The 15,635-nt window shown below is 40.0% G+C and overlaps 1 protein-coding gene across 1 annotated transcript; it reads left to right on the top strand.

Moving 5' to 3' along the window:
• Nucleotides 1-2,462: 2,462 nt before the first annotated feature.
• LOC134825786 (uncharacterized) lies at nt 2,463-14,372 on the top strand (the record flags this gene model as incomplete). Its single annotated transcript, XM_063837993.1, is given in 15 exon segments — nt 2,463-2,585; nt 2,753-2,860; nt 3,846-3,911; nt 4,017-4,100; nt 5,001-5,148; nt 5,315-5,408; nt 5,528-5,609; nt 5,795-5,933; nt 10,074-10,229; nt 10,357-10,414; nt 10,417-10,463; nt 13,198-13,345; nt 13,616-13,764; nt 13,942-14,084; nt 14,196-14,372. Coding segments are annotated over 15 exon segments (1,712 nt in total), but the record flags the coding sequence as incomplete, so codon positions are not given.
• Between the last annotated feature and the right edge of the window lie 1,263 nt (nt 14,373-15,635).

The following is a 15,635-nucleotide window of genomic DNA, read 5'->3' as shown; positions in this document are numbered from 1 at the left end:
GCAGGTACAATCTAGGGCTTAGTACGACAATTAACCCCCATGTTATTATACTGAGATCAATTGACTCAGTGTAATTGCATGGGGGGTCAATTGTAAGCCGGGGGGCTTACAATAGGGGGGGGGGGTTCATTTGTCGCCCACCCGCTTCAATCTCTCCGTCCCCAAAACTGCTCCCCTCTTTTCAGAGTTTCAAGACCATTCTCACACATTCTCATATACCTGGATTGACGAGTAAACCTGTACAGTAGGGAGTAAAACGAAAGATTAGTTGTCGTTTTAGCTTATGAGAAAGTAAACTTTGTAATAATAAATTAGTTACGAAGCACTCTGTACATCCAAAATAAATGAAGTAATAAGCGATAAATAGTTATTGCTCAATTGAGGCGAAGTTAAGTGTGTTTATTTCTCCACGGGCAGGTTCATCAGAGCTTTCCAAAGGTAGGTTTTAACCAGCCATCTCATTTCTGGAATTTTTTGTAGCTTTTAATCAGATTAACCCCCCAGTTCCATAGCGGATATTATGCCAAATTATTAGACGGAGGTCCATTTCTACGGTGATGATTCTCCGGCTCCGTCTACTGTATTATACGGAGATGAAGCTCTCCGGGAATTTCTCGGAGATTGTAGCAGTTTGTGGCAATTTCTTTGCACTTTGCTCTGTGAGAATCAACAAAATTACCGTAGATGGTCTCCGGATAAGGTTATGGAACTGCAAACCGGAGAAATATCCGAAGAAATATTAGTTGACGATCTCCGTCCAATAATTTGGCATAATATCCGCTATGGAACTGGGGGTAAAAAGGGGTAAATATATATTTACATCAAAAATTTCATGAGTATATCACCGGAGTAGCTTAGCGGCTAGGCGATCGGCTAGCTCTACGCGAGGTCGGGAGTTCAAACCTGCGTGAACACCGTGTAAACTTTTACCCAGCACAATTTTTTTTTCATGATAAATAGGAAATAAACCTTTGAACCTAGCGAGCCAGTAGCTTGAGCAAATAATTCAGATAGTAGCAAAAACTTAAGTAGTCCCAGTGCTCAGGTTTGAGGACATTGAAGAATAATCTGAAAATATCGCCGAAATCCACGACTATTTGCCGAAATCCACGACAATCCGCAAAAGCACTTGCAAGTTACAAAAAAGCTAGGCTTTGACTAGATAACCGACTCCAGTACTCAAAACTGAAATGGGCCTGGCTAGGTAACTCGAGCAGCGGTAATTTGCCGATGAATTTTAGCAAGCTAGTCAATAACTCAATAAGTAGATTTCTCGGAGATTGTAGCAGTTTGCGGCAGTTTCTTTGCACTTTGCTCTGTGAGAATCAACAAAATTACCGTAGATGGTCTCCGGATAAGGTTATGGAACTGCAAACCGGAGAAATATCCGAAGAAATATTAGTTGACGACCTCCGTCCAATAATTTGGCATAATATCCGCTATGGAACTGGGGGTAAGAAGGGGTAAGGGGGGGGGGGGGGGGGGGAGATGATGTCCGCTATAACATCGGGCCCCCATTATACAGTCCTACCTGTAAAGATATGATCTGGGATACTCACTTCATTAGCAGGCACATAGAGATTTCAAACAAATTCTATTGACTTATTGACATTCCTACTATACCTAGTAATATTGTATTTATTATATTCTTTGCAAGAAATTAAAATATCCATGTATATTCTTGTGGTTATTGTATAAATTGTATCTAAAGATTTTTCGCTGTCTCAGGTTTTCTTAAATTTTGTCTCAGGATTTTTCGCTGTCTCAGGTTTTCTTAAATTTTGTCTCAGGATTTTTCGCTGTCTCGGGATTTCTTAAATTTTGTCTCAGGTTTTTTCGCGCGTCTCAGGATTCTTAAATTTTGTCTTAGGTTTTTTCGCTGTCTCAGGATTTCTTAAATTTTGTCTCAGGTTTTTTCGCTGTCTCGGGATTTCTTAAATTTTGTCTCAGGATTTTTCGCTGTCTCAGGATTTCTTAAATTTTGTCTTAGGATTTTTCGCTGTCTTGGGTTTCCTTAAATTTTGTCTCAGGATTATCTGCTGTCTTAGGTTTCCTTAAATTTTGTCTTAAGCTTTTCGCTGTCTTAGCTTATTTTGACATCTCAGGTTCGCTTAAATTTTGTCTCAGCTTTTTTTGCAGTCTTAGCTTTTCTTAAGCAGTTTGTCTTAGGAATTTTTGCAAATCCAATCCTAAGATCCGAGGCTGGGGGAGGCCTTATGAATACGTCCTCTCAGTACTATAGCATGCCAAATTGAATTTTTTCCTGAACAGGATTATTTGATTCGTAACAGTTTAAAACATCCGCTTCATGATATCGGTTACCTCAAATGAAATTGAGTCGTAAAGAAAAAAAAACTTTAATAAGCATATTTGCTAACTCAATGTTAAATTTGAGGCACAAATTTCCGATAAAACACTCATAATATTATGATAATTATACCTATACTACTTTTCACAGAACAGTCGTTAATAATGGAGTACTTTGATCGAGTTTGTGGAGCGCAGAACACAGCTTCACTGGAGATATTTACCCAGCTCATGGCTGGGTTCGGTTTCCCTCCCGATCAAGCCCCTGACTTCTTCAGGTTTGTTATTTAACTTCTGGGGTACTAAAGCCCGGTCTTCAAACTCAGATTAGTAAATTCTTTGAGTGGTATATTATGTTACATTTCGCTAGGAATCTAAATATAAAAATATATTCCAAGGAAACTTCACTTTGCCTTTTCCTACGAACTTTATCACAATTTTTCAGAGCGTTTGACATAAAGAAGGATAACGAGATAACAAGCCAGGAGTTTATATTGGGGCTCGCTGCAATGGATCCTAATACACCACACGGCAGCTCTTCTGCGGAAATGAGGTAATATATTGCGAATAATCTTCCTCCCTCCCCTGGCCCCCTCACTCCCCTCCCTCCCCTCCCTGCCCTGGCTCCTAGGTCCCCTCCCTCCCCTCCCCATGCCCCCAGGTCCCCATGTCCTCTCCCTCCCAGGCTCCTCCCTCCCCTGGCTCCTAGGTACCCTCCTTCCCCTCCCTCCCCAGGCCCCCAGGTCCCCTCCCTTGTTATTGTGTAAAGGGTCCCCTGCACTGTGAGCCGTGTGTTAAAATGTAGTGATAGTTGATACTCTCACTGTCGTTAAACAAAACTTAATATTATTACAGGCAGGTTAAAGGTTACACTAGCTGTAATACTAGGAGGAACGTCCAAATAAGATATAATTGTGAAAGTTAGGTGCGATACACCAAATGATAGGAAATAAATGGTTATGTAGGGTGAAATTACGCATATTATTATGATCTCGTGCTCGAGTAATCCCAGGGATATTCACGGAACATATTGAAACAAAGTAGCATGATTTTACTGTGAAAATGTGATGTAGTTCCATTTCGCGGTTAAAATATGCAAGCAGTAACGAACTTGCTCACCGCACTTGGTATTATTTTGTGCTCAAGGTCGAATAAATGAATGAAGGGATAAACAAAATATCATTGTGTTTTGTGTTTATGAGGCAAGGAATGGTGGCTGCATCTCATGTACTGCTCGTTATCGTGCAGAGTAAGGGCAAATTGTGTGGTTGTGAAGGAGAACAATCGGCGTGGCCCGACAAAGTGACTGGTCGAGATTGTAGTCGAAACTGGGAAATTGAGTCTTTCCAAACTTTCAAAAGTTATAGATCTTTGAAGAGTGCATATAATAAGTTTTAGGCATGATTCAGACCGTCAGTGCTAGTCGTTATCCAGTATATTGACTCATTATGTTATTGAATGATTCAACGTTGAATTCCACCTTTCTATATTTTTAAATTACTCTGTCACTACTTGAACTGAATCTTTCGTCCCACCAGGTGCCGATACATATTCCGATACTACGACAAGAATTTGGATGGTAAACTTGACTTCACGGAATTCTGGTAAGTGAAAAGTAATTAACTTCCTCATATTCAACTGACAGATGACATATTTTTGGGAAGAGGGGAAAACTAATTATAAATATCAGTCTATAAATATATTCTCAGCCACATGGTCGGTGATATTCAGAGATTGAAGAATCCCGACATTTCTACTGAAGGGATCCACGAAGAAGCCGTTCAACTAGCCAAGTCAGTACACTGTTCTATAAGATCATTTTGCTCGGAATATTTAAAATTCCATTCAAATGAATGCAGACGGTGTACTATAATGATCGTTAATGCTGTGTTATGTACGCCAATAGGCCCGGATATGCGGTCTTGCAACTGAGTGCCGATTAGCCTGTTAATCACACGAGGCGAAGCCGAGTTCAATATCAGGCGTTATCGTGCAACATGCAGTTGCTTTATTGTGTGATATCACGTTAAAACGTTTCGAAAATTATCTTTAACCGAGGAAAGTTATCGTGCAATTACTAAACTAGTTCCACTGATTTTAATAGCCCTTGATTCGCACATGATCTTAAAATTGTTGTAACTCGATCGGATTAACCACAAGTCAGTTGAAATAGTCTGAAAATATTGAGTACTTAACCAAAGCACCGGCATTTCATTAAACTCTGGGCCTATATTTCTGTACAGGGAATCCTGCTGACCAAGTAAAAAAGGGTCTTCCGACATGTCAATACGTAACGCGCGATAATCTTTTCGTAGAATATACTGCGCAATCAAGACGCGCAAGCAAGCAAGCTAGCTAAGCAAGAATTAATTCAATTATTTAATTTTATTAAAAATAAATAATAGTTAACGACCGATTTAAGTTACGATAGGAGGGTTCTTTTCAATGATCATAGGAAATTGCTGGTAGATGATAGGGGTAAATTTCGACGGAACATACCATATTAAATTGATAAAGAGTGACGAAAACAATTTCTTCGACTTTCATTTAAATTTGTAGTTTTAAAACAATAGCACGTACTTGGTCAGTCACGTACATGATGAGTGCGCTTTTACCTAAGTATATGAATTACTTTATTCTAGCCTATATTATACATGTACTTCTTATCAAATCTAACAAACATGTTCTTTCAGAGTGTTCAGCTCGGAGGATAAGTCTTCCTTGTACCTCACTGAATTCTTGACAGCGGTTGGTATGCTGAAGTTCAGGGGAACGAGCTCCCTCTTCCGACTACAGAAATCTGCCGTTAAATATGACGCAGTCAGAAGTCCACAAGCCCCAGTAAGTTTCGCTTAGACTACCAAATAATCAATATGGCATGATGATGAGTGATATTTTGAATATTTATTAGCATCATATTATGTAAAAATGAAGGTACATACCGTAAATTTACTTGTGTACAGTTAAAATTTAACTTATTGGATGTCTGAAGACAGTTAACGTGCAGGTAACGCAGAAAAATGACGAGGAAGCGAAGGATATGAATGTGGAAGGAATGACATTTTCAGCAAATGACGTCAATGACAACGTCAAACCAGGAGGTTTGTAATGATGAATAAGAAATGATTCTTATGCTCGAATTAACTTTATTTCTAAGCTGATATCTTATTGGTTAGAAAGCATAAAGTATGAGTGATATGACATGAAAAACACCATCCAGATCCGCAATATGAGTTGGCCATGCACACGGTTAAAGTAAGAAGAACGGGCACAATCAGCGACGTAGCAGTTCTCTGGGACAGGTAACTGTGATACTCTAACTGTACCTGTGATACTCTAACTGTAACTGTGAAACTCTAACTGTAACTGTGAAACTCTAACTGTAACGCTTCATTTGTTAGAATATTAGACCTTCAAACAGCTTATATAATATATTATATCAGCAGGATTAAAAAACTCTGTTAAATAATCTCCTTACACCCTCAAGTGACCAAGTCAAGAATCTGGCCATGACTCTCAGCTCCGCACAACTGTGCCGCGCTAACGAGGAAGCTAAACAGAAGGACGGTAATCTCTATAACACTCTCGTTATCGACAGAAGCCACTCAGTCGATACATTTAATGAGGTGAGCCCCGTATAATTAACCTCCATATCCTTTCTACTGAGTTATCAGAAGTACCGAAGTACCGACACAAAGGTTTTTATATGAGTTTCTTATCGCAATGTCCGCATAATATTGTCTGGGAAACTATGGGATTATTTTTAGAAGGTTACTCAGAAAAGGAAAGCACCGACATCTGGTTTTACATTGAATATAAGATCTGATGAAATAATTGATTAAATGCACATCCCTCGTTATGAGATAAGATATTTGATTTAAAAAAGTGTAATTATTTAATGTAAAAAAGTAAATATGTTAAATTTTGTTATTTTCTCATTCTCTCCCCTAATTTCGCAAATAACCAGTGTCTTCAATCCTCCATTTCCATTTCGTCGTCTCCTGAACCCACTGGTCTGCATGCCACACATTTGAAAAGATCTGAAAGAGTCTCTCTTAGCTGAGTGTGTCGCCAGAAAACCAGAAGAGGATTCAGCGCGACCTGCAACTCTGGGGCGCTCGTAGTCACGACATCAGCTAGCGGGGACAAGGGCCACTCGAAAGATACAGAGACCATTTTAACGAGCAGCCCTGTCCACGCGAAGGTGTAAAATAGCAAACTCGGCGCCAGTGACGAATCCAGCTCTGGGTTTCTCCCGCAGAAAGATTTCACCGAGAGTAAGACAGCGCAGGTGAATATTGTCAGAAGTGAGCCGCCGTATAGGACAGAGTAGATCACGAAACGAGGTAGTAGGAATGAGGCCTGGTTAAGAATGGAGCAGGTACCGTGAAACTGGTCGAATTCTGCGTGGGATAAGACGAATATGTTCAGGAATATCACCATGAAGGTGGTTCCTACCCACAACCACATTGTTAGTAGACGGATCTGAAATAAAATTGGTTGAACAACAGTGAACAGGGCAAGTTATCTTAATTCTCTTCTAGGCAAATGTTCTATTTCTCATTAATCATTATTCCTACTTCGAGAAGCATAGCATTCTCCTTCCGAAGAAGAAAATACCATATTTGCAAATCATCAATGAAATACCTTCATGTAAACATCTCAAGTATAAAAAGATTCTGGAAAAACTTTACCTCCGTAGGTTTGACTTTGGTGTAAGGACACACCACAACTCCCAGCCGGTGTAAAGACATTGTAAAGTATACCAATAGCCCCGAAGTGTATAAAATCTCCGTGCTCTGCGCAATCAGTTTACACATCACATGACCTAGAGCCCAGTATTTGACAGTGTGGGTCGTTACCACTGGCGCAATTACCGCCAAGCAAATCATGAGACCGTTAAAGGATAAGTTCTCCAAGATCACCACCCTGTTGATTCTGAAGTTGCTCTCTTTGTCCCTGCCCAGCAGAGCGGACACTGTCTCGCTGTGCGTGTTCTGCTGTTTCTTGAATCTGAGAGTACATATGAAGAGTAGGGCGTTGCTAATTGTTCCTATGATGAACATGGCACAATGGTAAACAAGCAGGTAAAGCCGCTCCTGGTCGTTCAGCTGACCGCTTAGTTCAAAGTCTGTGGTGTTGGTAGAAAAACTGTGAATTGTCCCATTGTCTGAACCAAGTGTGTATTGCGAGGTGGAGAGTGCAAGTGTTGAGTCTGCCATCTGGTTTTGTTGGTCACACTGCTGTATTTCGAGTGCTTCTTACAATTTACATACCTCTCTCTCTCTCTCTCTCTCTCTTACATCTTTACATACCTATCAGATTGTCTGTGAGAATGTTATCAAATATGGCTTAGCTTGCACGAAATACGTTGATACGTTAAAACGATTCAAGCTATAATTGATGAATTGCTGTATAATTGCTGTAACAGGTAGATCTTGCCTAATGTTATGAATGATACAAACTTAGTGATGGAAAGAAAATAGTAAATTGTAAGATGAGTTCAAAATAGCTACAACTAGATACAACTTGTCAGCAGTAAACCCATGAATCGATATAGACTCTATTAACGTAGACTCATATTATCATATTATGTACATGTACGTATAATTATATGTAAACAAAGGAAGGTTAGAAGAGTAGCACTTACTAACTTACTAACTCGAAATCTGCGATTGTTTAGAGATTATGAAAGTGCTGTAAATGACTGAAAAGGGACTCAAAACGGGACCGGACGAATTATGAAATTCAAATTTGAGTGCGGCTTTATTTTTGTAAGTTTATTTTATTGGTTATTACTTGTAATAAAGTTAAATGGAATAACAATCAAGCCTGGAGGATTTCTAAGTGAATGACTCGGATGAGGCAGACAGAATCACACAGTAAATAGTTGATAGACTAGGTAATGACAAGCAGATGGCCATTACAAGCTACTAATTGCAACGATCACGACTTCTTAAATGAAATGATCATGTCGTGTGAAGCGACTGTCTAAAAGATTGCACACAATATGTCCGTAGTACAGGGGGCTCACAGTGTCAATAGCCAGCACTATCCATTAATCAACTAGAGATTCTAATAATCATATTGGCAGTACCATCCAATATTACATGTCTGGTATAAATGGCAAATCTACCGTTTAGCAGGTTATAACTACTAGTACGTGTGGTATAGAGGTGGGCTTCTTAACAAAAAGAAAGGAAACAACGCAAAGAATAGAAAGCAACGAACACTAATAACTGATTTTTTTGTGATAAGTCACGTTATCTGATATTATAACGGATAGTAAAGAAACCGACATATTATGTTTATTACAATAGACATGAATATCACGTTGACGTATGATACTGAGGATAATAACGGAATTTAAAATTTACCGTTTCGTCGTGTCTCCGCTGATCAATTATTCATTATTTGCTCACGGACAGTGGTGAGTGGTTACGCAGGATGGCATTGTCATTCCCGTTAAATTATAAGATGACAGTTCACTGGCAGGCTGTGATCGCCAGGAAAGAAAGATGGCGTTTTCTTTAGTGTGGTTTGTGGGTATTCTGGTTTGTGGGTATCCTGGTTTGTGGTAGTAACTGTTCCGACTCGGAAGAATCAGGAGGGCAGACTGCTGACCCTCCGAGATCGTTCACTTTATTATGTACGTACATAGATTGTCGCATAATATATAATTAATATTATGCGACAATCTATGTATCTATTGAGAAGAACAAGTATGACTTGTTTGAAAAGTACAATGAGTCCAACCTTGTTGATATTGCTTTTCATGATCAGAATACCGAAGAAAACCAACTTAACTTAACTTGTAAAACTGAGCAGCTATGTGAAATTGATCAAGCAACAAACATAAAAGGTATTTGCTATGGAAACCAAAACGTACGCGGCTCAGGACACAGGAACAAACTGGCAGAATTTAGTCTCTCTCTGACCTAATAAGTACTCTTTGAGTCCTCAAAGAGTCCTGACTGTTGTTTTAGTATATCTTTATTTCTGCGCTTATGTCCAGCATTCCTTTTAAGAGAGCTAACTTCAACTTGGAACCAGAAAACAAAGGAACAGAAAGTTAAATTATTCGCATTGGATAAAAAATGGGATGGTTGGCGGTTGCTAATTGCTTTGCGGTTAGTAATTTACACAAACGGCCACGGTTCGAGAAAGTTCGAACATCTCAAGCAAGTGGTAAACCACGTCTTTACAAGTTTAACTGAACTGACGAACTGTGAATCTGACAAGCATTCATTGTGCGTGTGTGTGTATGTGTGTGTGTATGTGCGTATGAGAGGTTGGATCATTCCGCTGGATTACAAAGAAAACATCCCCGAATAGCAAATACCGTGATGATTGCAGATTCTTTCTGTTTTGCCGCTGCTGCAAAGCTACTCCAGCGGTTCACGGTAACAGTGAACAGATCATCACTGTACCAGGTTATCAAGTACAAGGCATGCTCGTCTGGACATAAAGCGTTATAAGTACAGCACTGGCAAAGTATGCCACTAGAATATCTAGATATTTTAACATTTGTAGCGGCAACTATTAAACGTCAATCAGGAGAATTTGTCTGAAATGAGCGTCCAAACACGCAGACTATACATTTATAAACCAGTGCTGCTGTCTGCTAGACTGATCGCGCCAATCAGAAACCAACAAAAACAACTAAAACAAGGGATTATAATGTAACCCCCTTAATTCTTATTTAAAGTTATCGCCCTGAATTAGCACTGCACATTTATTTGGACTCTGACACATTCTTCCCCTAGCACTCCAACCCTAACGAGATGTTGTCGGGCCTGCGGTACTTTGAGAGACACATCAAGAGTGACCCAAATAACCAGGGGATACCCAAATCTGCCTTCAGCTGGGGGTGTGTGGACCCCAACCTTCTGGGAACTTGCATGCTTAGTATCGCCGAACAGGTTCGTGTTGAGTTAGAATTGTGGAGTTTACGGCGGGAGATACATTTTTGTACTATTTCTCGATTGACACAAGATGCTTCCAGATGAAGTTTATGAATTTGTTTTAATCAATGTAATTTCCTGACAGGTACAAAAAGTGTTTGTGACGGAGCCGCGTCTGCTCAACCTTACCAGTCCTACATACATCCTGGGGATGTTCACGGCAACTTCCACGACCTTGTAGCCTTTGAAAAGGTAAGCACTGTGGAGTTGGGTCTTAAGGGGGCCGGGGGGGGGGTCTTCATCAAAATTCTCTCGAAATTGATTTTATAGTTGTTTCTAATAGAGGGGAGTGATATCTATCAGCTGCTTTTGGTCCCATGGAAAAATATTGTTCCTAGCCGAAATTATCGCTGGTCAAAGGTCAGCGCTTATGTGTAATTGTATTGCACTACTTGTACTTGAAAAGGTCTCCTCCTAGTCGTTGGAGTGGCCTGCACCACAAAGTAACTCCTTTCTCCGGTGTATTAGACCTCTCCAGTGAACCCTGTCTGTAGCTTGTTGTTCTGCATCTTCTATCGTGATGTTATCGACACCTGTGAAGATTGCTGCATCCTCCCGGACACATGACAACCAGTTTTTCCGAGGTCTACCTCTTGACCTTTTACCATGCTTTGGGATCCAGTGCAGAAGATAGTTGGGTATTCTTTCTTCTGGCATCCTCACCACATGGCCAAACCATCGGAGTCTAGCTGCTCGTACGAAAGTATCAACAGGGGCGATGTTAGCCCGCTTAAGTACATCAGCATTAGATACATGATAAAACCATTTTATTTTCAGGATTCTCCTGAGACATCTATGATGGAACACCTCAAATCTTTTCATCTGCGTCTGTGTGGTATTCCATACCTCACTTCCGTAAAGCAGTATAGTGAGAACAGCCGCTTTGTAAATCCTGATTTTCGTTGGAGTCTTGATGTTGCGACTGTACCATATAATACTGCTGAGCTGATAGAATGCCCCAGAGGCCTTTTGAATTCGAGCTGAAAGTTCTTTGTCAATTGTTCCATTCGCACTGATGATTGCACCCAAGTAAGTGAAATTGCTGACCTGCTGTATTGGGAGACCTTCCACATTGATGTCCATAGTGTCGTCTTTAGAATACGGCCTCTGCGATGCACTTTTGCTGACAGCCATGCTCTGTGTCTTGCCAGCATTAATCTTCAGACCCGCATAGGCACTGTATTTGCAGAGAAGGTCAGTGGTTTCCTGCAGCCCCTCTTTTGAGTTATCTAACATAGCCATGTCATCAGCGTAATCAGTGTCCAAAAGATGTTTCTCTTCTACCCCGGGGGCTGGCAGCTGTAACAAAGCCCCTTTGCTAATGACCTTGTTCAGTTCCATAAGGTATGCCGAAAAATTCAAACAAAAGTTGAAGACTGGTGGTCCCTGTATATCACCTTGCCCAGTACCCGAGTTGACATCAAACCAACCTGTAACCTCTCCATTGACCCTAACAGCACTAACTGTGTGAGTGAAGAACGCCTTCATAATTCTAATGTACTTGTCAGGTAAGCCGTAGTGCTGCATACTTCTCCAAATGAACTGCCTGTCAATTGAATCAAAAGCTGCTTTGAAATCAACAAAATTAATATACAGAGGGATATTATACTCAATGCATTGGTGTATAATACAGCGGAGTGAATAAACCTGGTCAATACATGAGCGATTCTGTCTAAAACCACTTTGATTTTCCCGGAGGAATCTTTCCATACCATTGCTAAGTCTCCGCAGAAGTATCATCTGCAGGAGCTTCGAGGCTGTGGATCTTAATGTAATGCCTCTGTTGTTAGCGCAATGAGAGGTGTCACCTTTCTTTCCAACGATGATAATAACACCTTTGGACCAATCCTCAGGAATCTTCTCATCTTCCCACACTTTCTTGAACAACACAACTAGTTGATCGACCAACCCATCCTGTCCATACTTAAGTTGCTCGTTGGTGATACCATCCACTCCTGGACTTTTGTGATTCTTGAGTTTTTTGAGGGCATCAACAATCTCGTTTCTTGTAGGAGCTTCATCCGAATCGGAAAGGTCGTCAAAACTGGGTTGCGGAGGGATGTTGTCAAGGTCAGAAATATTGGCCTCTTGCGGGGAGGGTTCAATAGCCTAGAGAAGTGCTCTTTCCACCTTTCTTTCTGGGCATGTGGGTCGGCAATCAACTGGCCAGATACGTCTCTAACTGCAGTTGACTGCTTCTTCTTCTTTCCAGATATGACATTGATCTTCTGCCATACCTCACGTTGCTGACCTTTTCTCGCAGCTTCTTCCAAGTCATTGGCCATTCTACGTGCCCAGTTGTTATCGTCCACCTTGCTACTTTTTTTTAAAGAGCTTATTCAATCTAGAATACTCTGACCTGTTAGCGTTCGAATTAGGGTCTTTACGCTTAAATTCCTTACGGTTCTTCAATAATTCTTTTGTCTTCTGAGATTGGTGCCTGTCCTTCTTTTTTCGAGGTCTTTGCCCAAGGATTTCCATGGAAACTTGTTGGACAGTTGTCTTGTATTGCACGAGTCTAAAAATCTATCTTCTCCTACATTTTTTGAGCAATCACCCTGAAACTTCATTTTTTGACAATTTTTCCAGGACCAAGATTTTCAAAATCGAATAAAAAAGTTTCTAAGGCCTATCTCAAAATTCGGCTCGATTGATCTCTTCTAAATGACCCCTAGAACATATCCTGAACGTTTCAGGGTGATTGCTCAAAAAATGTAGGAGAAGATAGATTTTTAGACTCGATTTTCAGGGCGCACGATTGAAAATCCCCCTTAATACATGGTTTTTATATGTTTTTAAAGTGTAAATATAAAATTTAAGAGTCCCTCAATATGGTTGTGTCATTCTCACCCTCTAGAAAAACTGTTGTCACAACCTTGAATCCCTGGCCCTCGTACTTATAATAATTTGATGATTCCTTTTGTAGGTGTTATGGAGGATGGGTCCAGTGCTGACCCCCAGTAACTTCTTATTCCTGGGTGACTACGTCGACAGAGGAGATTATGGGTTAGAAGTGGTCGCTTACCTTTTTGCTCAGAAACTGATCGCTCCTCAGAAATTCTTTCTTATCAGAGGTAAAATCAGCTAATTATTTCGGTTTTACTTCCAATATGGGTATTAAAATCCATTTATCAGTTTATCTTATCGGCCCTTATTCATTGTTCACAGTTGCAGAAGGTTCATCGCAAATCACGATAAACATTTTTTATTGATAATCAAATAAAAGCATATATTGTGGGACGACGTCATTGCACAGACTTGCACTTGCAGTATTTTCTTTTTTACCGTTTACAGTGAACACAGTTATCACGATATCAAAAGTAACTATTACACATTATATCCAGGCAACCACGAAGTGAGGAATATTCAGCAGATGTTTACTTTCAAATCAGAGTGCTTATCAAAGTTTGGAGATATCATGGGAGAGAAAGTGTGGGAGGCTGTCAACAAGTGTTTTGACGCTCTACCCTTGGCGGCAGTTATAGATGATAAGGTTATTAATTACCACAACAGCACGTTGAATATTTTAGCAGGGGCCTGTGTAGTTTATTACAAAAAAGCCAACTCTAAACACACTAAAAGCAGTTGGTTTCTGGGCTCTGTCTTTCAGCACATTTTAATTTTTCTCTAGCTGATCTAACTTTAATATCTATACTTTTCCTCCTTTCAGATATTTTGCGTACACGGAGGTATACCCTCTCCTGAGAATGGTGGTGGGTATTTGTCCGTGTTCGAGGACATTCCTCACGATCTTCCTAACCCTGAGAAGGAATCCAGGCTGGCTTGGGAGGTGATGTGGTCAGATCCTCTGAGGTAATTGTGAATTTGTATTCTTCCAGAGAAAAACTGGCTGGAAGGATTTTTAATCTCATTTCATTTAGAATAATTAAAATCAAATATAAAACAATAATATATATCCTACAGAGAGGATGAACTTGATACACAAACTAAAGAGGAAGTAAAAGACTCTGGAGGTTTTAATCGCAAACCATCGGCGAGGAACGGCCTACCTTTTCTCTCGAGAGGCTTAGAAGCATTTCTGAAGAGAAATAAACTCTCTCATGTAATCAGAGCACACGAGGTTAAACAGGCAGGCTTCCAGTATGGTCCAGGGAGAATGGAGGCCATAAATCCTTATAGTGTTCTACCAGATATTGTTGAAACCACTCGCCCCCATTCACCATAATTATAACTATTAAAGGACCAGTTAACTGAAAAATTTGTAGTCTCCAATTTGGCTAAGATTTAAATCAGCTGTGACAAACTGGTAAAGAATCGTATCGCCGAAAGAACCAACTCTCTAGCGTACGTGTAACGCGTGTTATTGCAATAATAAGCTGTGGCCTCGTGACGTCATAAAGTCCCTCAGTGCGCGCTTGCATAGCGTAATTTACATTACAAATGTTTATCATCGTCAATAAAACACGTGTAACTCACTCAAATTTAGAATTATGACTATTACCCTAGTTCTCCAAAATCCTTATAGTTTTGGCTATCATCCTAACTAAAGGAATAGCTGATTGGATGTACAGTGCTCACGTCATGATTTTAAACAGTGATATAGGTTCTTGAACAGTGGCGGGTGAATGTACGGTTAGAAAGTTTCTGCTATTACAACTTAATACTTATGTCATATGTGATAATTTTGGATTGTTTTCATTGCTTAATTACACAAGCAGGGAGACTGTACCGATTATTTTTCCCCAGTCCATGAAACTCTAACGAATTTAGAAAGGATACAGATAAGTAGGAGTTTGTTCAATTCCGAGAGCAATTATATTTATAGCATAGCGAAATTTCTAAACTTAATCTGCAAGTGTCTGCCAGTACAGGAGACAAGAAGTCTGGCTACTTTACGGCCGTTCCTCTGGGACCATTAGTAGAAGTAGTTCTATCAGAAACAGTGCCGTGGGAACAGAATTCCCGCCAAAATACCCTGTCTACCAAATAGTTAAAATTACTGAATGGAGGTGTGTACGGTGTGAGGTGTGTTTTGAATTAGACTTCCTGGCTTACCTAGTTGTTATCCTAAATGCATTATCATCGGTGGCATAACATAAATAAACTACGGCACGATCGATTGTTAGATGGCTAAATGACCAACGTTAATCTATACAATTCTAAAACTATGAGCTAGCACTTTAATCTAAAAAAACCTTTTTTATATTACTCCTGATTTTTACATTTCACGTAAAACATTGTCGCCAGAGGTTGATCATGGGACACTAACAGCTTAATTTGAGGATAAATGACTTATGAAGTTTTCTCTAAAGTTAACTCTAAAGTTGTGTAGTCCAGTCATTTATGGACATTTATGGAAATGAACCTGCAAATGTTCTAAATACTCACGAAACTTTGCACAGA

The sequence above is a fragment of the Bolinopsis microptera genome, unplaced genomic scaffold, assembly GCF_026151205.1.
Source record: "Bolinopsis microptera isolate Bmic1 unplaced genomic scaffold, MBARI_Bmic_1.0 sca84, whole genome shotgun sequence".
NCBI classification, from domain to species: domain Eukaryota; kingdom Metazoa; phylum Ctenophora; class Tentaculata; order Lobata; family Bolinopsidae; genus Bolinopsis; species Bolinopsis microptera.
This window is presented reverse-complemented; position numbering and strand designations above follow the sequence as displayed.